We start from the raw sequence: 7,975 nt of genomic DNA on the forward strand, positions 1-7,975 counted from the left end.
CAACACTCCCTCCCAACTTAGTGTCATCTTAAGTTAAGATAAAAGTGTCATCTTGAGTTAAATCACTGAATATACTGACAATTAGAAAGCTGTAGGTAGAAGGAAACATCTACCTCTAAATGCTTTCTAGTGCAATATTGTTATATGTTACCATAACAATAAAATGCTTAAAAATATATTTTAATGATTGGAATAATTTGCTTATGTTAGAGTACAGTATATGTGTTAAACATTAGGAATTCATGCATGCAGTCAGGCTGAACCTAGCCAGTTTACTCAGATTTTATTTTGTGTTTTGTCTATATACACTGTATGTACTTAGAGCTCCTAAGTATACCAGGAACTACTCAGAGTCCACTGCTTGGTCTTTTAAAGAAGATCTTGTTACACTTTCTGCATTTCAGTTTGTTGGAATTTGGTTTGTTTCTGTTTAGTTGCTTATGCATGGTTCTTTCATTTAAAATATCTTTGTTTTCTTTTTTATTTTTTTTTCCCTTCTGAAACGCATTATAGGCTGAAGGGGCTATTACTCTACTTTCTTGTCTTTGTTTTATTCAAGTTTCTACACAGTCACCATAACTATGTTACCTGAATGCATGTCTGAAAAAGCTGGAGCATATTGTTAGGCTAATTCTTAGAGGAAATCTCAAGATGAGAAAGGCAGAAAATACTTAATTTCTTAATATGTATGTTATAAATTTGGTCTGTGATCTTCTTATGCTTAATGTTTTGTGGAACATCTAAACTGCAATTGAAAATGGGGGCTTGGGAGTTGCTTCCTACTGTTCTGAAATGAAACTGAAAATGTCGTATCTCTTTTCCTTTTTCTTCTGTCTTCCATGCTGCAGGAACTTCATGCACCACTTACTGTTGTAGCTGATGGACTTTTCTCCAAGTTTAGAAAAAGCTTGGTCTCCAACAAGGTTACCGTTTCGTCTCACTTTGTTGGTTGCATTTTGAAGGTAACTTCTATGTATAATAATATTTATGTATAATACCATATAAGACAATATGCTACTGCTTCTTAACGTAGGTCTGAATTTCACTGTTTGTGTTGTAGTTCATTAGCTTTGTGTGTTTGCTTTGGTATGATGGCTGTTTATGGTCTACAGTGAGAAATAAGAAGAAAAGTACTTCCCAGGGTCTGGTGGCTTAGAGAGGCCTTGCAGCATTTAAATATTCTTGGAAAGGTCACTGCGAGGTGATACCAAAACCTACTGTATTTAGCGTGTCAGGCTTATGAATTGCTTATACCTTAAAAGGAGATCGAGTGTCTGTGCTGGGGTGGGGACAACAGGTAACAACATTTTTTAGAGCACCTTTTATTCATTGAGCCATTATCACCAGACTCACTCCGCAATTATTAATAGCAGGTCAGTATTCACGTACGTGTTGAGTTAGTCACTCCCATGCTTCACTCTCCAGCTGCTTCCCACTTCTCAGCTGCATGGTTGGGGCAGTCCTGCCTGTGTAGTGATATTCCAGGGACTCCTAGTTGGTGTTTGGAGAGTCCCTTGGGTGTCTGTAATCCTGCACGCATCCTGGTGTGTTCTCTGTCTCACACAGCAGCCACCACCCTCTCGCTGGTGTCGCACAAGCTGTTGTTGATGCTAATGTGGGCTGGTGGCCTTGTACCGATTCAGCAGACTCTTGGTGTCCCAAGTTTATTGGCTCTTCTAGATTCCACAGGATTGCTGGGTTCCAGGGCTTATCAGTCCTTGGGAAACTTGCATGTGCTGTCTTCTCAATATGTACTTTTTCTCTCTTTAATGTTTGGTGGGGCTTTGTTTTGGTTTTCATCCAATTGTATAGGAATAGAACTTGTTCATATGAACTTATACAGAAGGGGCTTTTACAGCAGAGCTTTGTAGAGTGGAAGAGAAATGTGCAGAAGTCTATGCAAGGATATTTATGGAAGAAAGACGTCAAATATAATTGTTAATAGAGGGACAGAAGTTTATATAGAGAATGTTTGTATGGAAGACTCAACCGCTTCTTTGCATTTTAAAAGCAACTATTAACATTTTGTTCTAAGGACTGTCTTGAATTCTAATATTAAATGTTTTCCAATGGAATCATTTAGAGCTGTGCTTTTAAATACTTAATCCAGATGTTGTCATTTTCTATATCCCTTTGAGGAGTGCTTGGAAATTTTGGTCTATGTTTTTAACTCTTAAAATATCGATGCATACTGCATCCCAGCTCTAGGATAGCTTGACTTGTTATGTCAGATTTGGCATATTTGATACAGTTAAACATCAGATTGACAACTCTTAAAAAATTTTTGACTAACCATGAGGCAGATGTAAAAAACACTTTTGTTAGAATTTGTATTTCTGGGATTGTTTTAGTTGTATACAGACCAGTGTATTTCTTTCCTTTGCACTACTTTCCTTATGAAAAGAAAACAAAGAGATTTTACTGATAACTGCTAGACTGATTACAGGTTTTCAATGGCATGTATTAAATACCAATGAGGTATTCAAATGAAAGGTACAACTTAATGTATATTCTAGTAAATACTAAATCGTATTGCCAAAAGAATTCTAACTGCACTGGAGTTCAGAATTTTCTTTTTGAAAACTCTTGTCTTGTTCATTTAGAGAGAAAAATAACGCAAACAATGTGATAAGAGATTTTATTTCAAAGTATTTCAGAAATTGGTTCTGTATATCTGAAGTTTTAATATCCTTTCATTAATCAGTCTCAATCCTTCTCCCTCTTCTTTTCTTTTTAAGAATGCACCACAGTTTAAAGCTAATTATGCTGAACTTGTTTTAGCTAAAACTAGTCCAGTGCTAATCTATCAGATTTCTTCAACTGAGACTCGGGTCCTTGTTGATATTCGAGGAGAAATGCCAAAAAATTTAAAAGAATACATGATTGAGAATATTCATCCACAACTACCTGGTAAGTCTGGAAAGATTTTGTCCATAGTTGTCACAGTGAAACACGCCAAAAGAGACACATTTCATTGAATCTGTTGAACTGTGTGGGCTTTTTCCATGTGTGCAATTAGTGTTTCAGTAACCATTCACCCTTCTTCGATTCCACGCCAAATAGCACTTCGTTGAGCTCACATCTGTGTGGTTAGCAATTCAGAAGGATTATATCCCTAAGAAAAGGTTAAAATGGGTTACATGCAAATTATTTTAGACTCTAAGTAGTGTAACTAAAATATTTGGTTATTGCAGATCATTTAAAGGAACCGTTCGTAACAGCAGTTCAGAATGATCGTTTAAGGACTATGCCAGCCAGCTTCTTGCCTCCTTCAGCTGTTAACAAAAAAGGTGTGTATTATGAAATAAACTAAGGGGAAAAGGAATTATAAACTTCTTCTGGGACTTAAGACATACATCTGTGTTTGTTGCTCAATACAACTGTCTCATAATTCTTCTGTGAAAAATACTTTGAAAATGTGTACCTTGGGTACAATTTAAGAATTTAAGTGGAATCTTTATACTGACACCAGACTTCAGACCAGCATCCTGCTTGATTTTTAAATTTAAGTCACTCAGTTGCTCAAGCTCATACAAGTGTGGCCTTTTTAAGAAAAACCTTATTAAAAAGGAATGAAATTACCTTGAGAAGTGTGTGTGTGTTTGTGTTCTTTGATGCACACCCATGCATACCTATAGGGAAAAAGCATTTTCACCTTGATCACCTTTAAGCCTTTTTAAGCCTGTTAATATAAAGATATCCTTTTTCCCCCCTCTTTTTTCTTTTTTTTATTTTCTACTTGTTATTCATCTTATTTTCTGGTGAGAATGAATTCTTAGTAAGTTTTTATTTAAAAAAATATAAAGAGTTTGCGTTCTGAGATTATGTAGTGCAATATTCCATTAATTTTTCTCTTCTTCCTAGGTGTTCTCCTTTTAGGAGATGCATATAATATAAGACACCCTCTAACTGGTGGAGGAATGAGTGTTATTCTAAATGATGTTAAAATATGGAGAAATTTACTCCAGGATATTCCAGATCTTTATGAAGATTCAGATGTTCTTAAGGTGAAGTTTTATCTTTGGACTTAAGACAGCTTTTGCTGCAATTTAATGACACACTTTAAAGTTTTATGCAACCTGGGGATACGCAAGTTATTAGTGAAGCACAGCTGTTTTCAAAGCTTTGCACAGATAAGTAATGCATTGAGCATTCACCAGTGAGCGGAGCTTTGCTGCAAAAGGGAGATTCAAAACTGTGCTTACTGACCTGCCTTGTTTTGCTTAAGGAGGCTGATGTGCTTTGCTAGTATCACCTGATAAACCCTTATTAGTGGTGTATTTGTGATGTAGATTGATCTTAAATGGGGTAGGTTTGGACCATTGCACTTGTGTGAGTGGTACTTGGAGGATAATGAGCATGTGGACCAAGTTTTTCAAGACACATCTCAATGCTCCACTGCCTCTTGACTGCTGCATTAATCTCACTGTAGTAAGTTAGAAGACATCCTTCTTTCCTAGGAATCAGCACCATCAGTGTCAATGCTGAGTTTGTTTTTTCAGTGAGATTTGTACCCAAAATTCTTATGAGTAGATAATAACAATTCTTATTTATTTGTTTGCTGCTTTTAATTGGGTTTGGGTTATTGTCTTGGCTAAATACAGCTAGAATAATCATAGACTATAAATGAATGATTCAAAAAGTGTATTTGAAAATTGAGAAGCACTTAGAGGTACCCTGAGTGCAAGGAGACCACAGGACTTATCTGACCAAATGCAAATACTTAAATCTCAGATAGTCTCCTCAGATTGCAGTTATTTTCTACTTATTCTCAATTAACAGAGAGAAAACTAGGTGAGTGTTATCCTTCAAGTTTCTGACCTCCCCCAGCCACCTACCATAGGATGAGATGATGCACACCCTGAAACTACAGTGGGCTTTTTTCCTATATTTAGTGTAAAAGGAGCCTAGATAACTGGTTTGACAAGTTTCCAAAGTTCCCTGATGACCTAGCTTGGGACTGATCTAGTGTATCACTAAATCCACTCTACTTTTTTACGAGTATGACTCTTACCACCTCTATGGGAAACTTTTGAATGCTCTTTTGTATTTACTGACAGAAATGGGCTTTTTTTATTTGTTCTTCAGGCAAAAAGAACGTTTTACTGGTCAAGAAAAAAATCTCATGCTTTTGTAGTGAATATTCTCGCCCAGGCACTTTATGAACTCTTTGCTGCCACAGATGGTAAATATATTTTAAAGATAATTTCTGACCAATTACAACTTGTCTGAGGAGGGGATGTGTGTGTATTATATATGTATATGTGTCCTGTATGGGTTTAAGGGTGGCAGATTAGTCTGTAGGTACAAACAAAGCAAAATTTTATTATAAGTTATAATAATGTGATTAGGCTATAGGACAAAAATCTGAATACATACTACACAATATAGCAACTGCTTATTAATTTGCATTTACTAGATCTAGTACAATAACTAAAGTAATATTTTAAAGGTAGCTTAATTATTAAATAGGGATTGATGTTACTTGCGCTGTCCAATGACTGTGGGTGGTTCCCTTTCTCTCAGCCTCGGAGCCTCAGCATTTGAGAGGTGTCCCCACTTGAGGGGGGAATGGTCAAACACCCCTCCTGGGGAAAGTGTGTAAGAATCCCACCCCATCAAGAATGGGATAGGGCTTTTCTAGAATAAAGCGACTGATGACGTATAACTGGCAGTCATTTGTTGCTAAGCGAAACCTCCTTGTTCAGCGATCCTTCTAGTTTAGCAAAATTCTTTTATTTTCATAGAAATACTGTCTCCTTTTCATCAGTGTTCCATTTTTCTCTCTATCTGGGTCCAACTGGTCCAGAGTGTTTTCCAGCACCAAGGCACAGTGTGACCTTCTGGCTTATCTGGTAGTTCCTTCACCAGAGAGCACACAAAGCGGAGCAAGTGTTGATTCTTCTCCCCCACTGAGGCAGAGCATCCTAATATATATGGATATTGTTATATATTAAAAATATATAAATCAAAGGATTTTAATGAGTTAGCTTGTGTTCTCTGCCTAGTTTAGTTCTAGTGTTATGTTAACTGAGTTTTAGCAATGTGAAGGCAAGTCTGGAGTTAGCATTAAAAAAGAAAACCAAAGAAAAACTTGCATATGCTGAAAAAGTTGCCGTACGTGTTGAATATATTTGCTGAGTCATTTAAATTCATTTTGTAGATTCCTTGCATCAGCTGAAGAAAGCCTGTTTCCATTACTTCAGACTTGGTGGAGAATGTGTCTTGGGTCCTGTTGGATTGCTGTCTGTGTAAGTTCAGTGTGCAGGTAATAGTGGATGTGAACTGGGTCCAGCACTGTGAGCCACTGGGGCTCTGCTTTGCTCCCAGTCAGTCAGCTCTGCACAGGGAGAATGGGCCACATGGGCTATATTTTTATATTCTTTTATATTTCTCCCTTTTTGGAATGAGAGCTACAACTGATAGATCCTGTTGAGAATAATCCCCTGGGGGCAGATAAAGGCAGCCACAGACTACTGGAAATGAAGAGAGAGCAGCAGTGTGTGTTGGCTGTACTGTAGAAGGGAATACAGGGGGTGTAGCAGCTCCAGGACAACCAAGAGAGGTATTTTTGAGTTGAGATGACAGGACCAGAGCTGCTGAAATCAGAAGACCGTGTGCAATCTTAAGTGGAGATGTGTATTTGTAAAATGAAAATTTGGCAGTGCTTCTGGTTCTGTTTACTGACATGTTTTGTCTATTTAATTTTGTTACAGGTTATCTCCTAAACCAATGGTACTGATCGGCCACTTCTTTGCTGTGGCATTATACGCTGTTTATTTTTGCTTTAAGTCAGAGTCCTGGATCACCAAGCCTCGAGCATTTTTCAGTAGTGGAGCTGTTCTTTACCGGAGTTGCTCTATAATATTTCCACTTATTTACTCTGAAATGAAGTATTTGGTCTATTGAAATCCAAGGGGAAATGACTGGAGGAAGAAAACATGAAAGTCGTGATGCCTTCAACACCTTTGGACATGTACTATTTAATATTGTATTATGTTTTCTTCTCTTCAAAATGCGATTTCCTTGATAAGGATTTGACTTAATTTTGGTTTGGTGGTTATATACATATATATTATATGTAAATATTCTCTTCTTTGCAATTAAAATTCAAAAAGGAGTTAGCTGTTCACAAAGACCATACTTAAGTGTTGACATGTGGTAGATAATTGCCAGTTTTGTCAGAATTTCATTCCTTGCTTTATCCATTGCCGAGTGCACCACTAATACTAATAAACTGAAAAGTGAAAACTGTAAACCATACGCTGCTATTATCCTTCATGCTTTTTTCTGTTCACTAGTTCCATAGACTGTTTCTTCATTACTGTGAACTATTGTAAGAACATCCTTGATTTGGGTTGTTTCATTAGGATTTGCCTCTTTTTCATTTGCAGCTAAGATGCTAGGCTATGGACACTTAAAAGGACACTGTGAAGAATTGTAGATCTCCAAGTGTCACCATATCTTTAATTTCAGTGACTGTTGTGAGTGCCGTGTTGCTCTTCTGGAATCATTCTTTGCATCAGAATTAATTTAAACAAGTAATAATCAAACCATAGTTATGTTGGCTGCTGCATTGCACTCAGGTACTGCATTGCACACGTTTTTGAAACTTTCTTCCCATCTCTTTTCCTTTTCAAGATGTAGGGGTTTTGGTTTGGTTTGCTCGGTGTGTGTGCAATTGAAGTTTAACACTGCCATGAACCGAAGCACAGCAACAAACCACATCTGCTGGGACAAATTCAGCCCAGGCTATTTCAAAGAGACAGTAAAGTAATCTTTAATACTACTTCGTAAAATTCATGACAAGTACCACAAAAGTGTCCTTTTAATACTTGGAGTATGGGGGTTTTTTCCTGTAGAAATTGCTGCATGCTACCGAAGAGTTCCTGTCTGTTACGGCTGGTCACCGTTCCTCTCTGTGTTACCTTGATGCTTTCCTTTGTCCTTTTGTATTTTCTTTTCCCCTCGCCTT

The 7,975-nt window shown here is 37.1% G+C and overlaps 1 protein-coding gene across 1 annotated transcript; it reads left to right on the forward strand.

The window, feature by feature from the left end:
- Positions 1–848: 848 nt before the first annotated feature.
- SQLE (squalene epoxidase) lies at positions 849–7,260 on the forward strand (the record flags this gene model as incomplete). The annotated part of the gene is made up of 7 exons (XM_010187994.1): positions 849–962; positions 2,739–2,910; positions 3,195–3,290; positions 3,865–4,007; positions 5,089–5,185; positions 6,164–6,251; positions 6,717–7,260. Coding segments are annotated over 7 exons (903 nt in total), but the record flags the coding sequence as incomplete, so codon positions are not given.
- Positions 7,261–7,975: the final 715 nt, after the last annotated feature.

This window comes from Mesitornis unicolor, unplaced genomic scaffold (assembly GCF_000695765.1).
Source record: "Mesitornis unicolor isolate BGI_N332 unplaced genomic scaffold, ASM69576v1 Scaffold49650, whole genome shotgun sequence".
In the NCBI taxonomy this organism is placed as follows: domain Eukaryota; kingdom Metazoa; phylum Chordata; class Aves; order Mesitornithiformes; family Mesitornithidae; genus Mesitornis; species Mesitornis unicolor.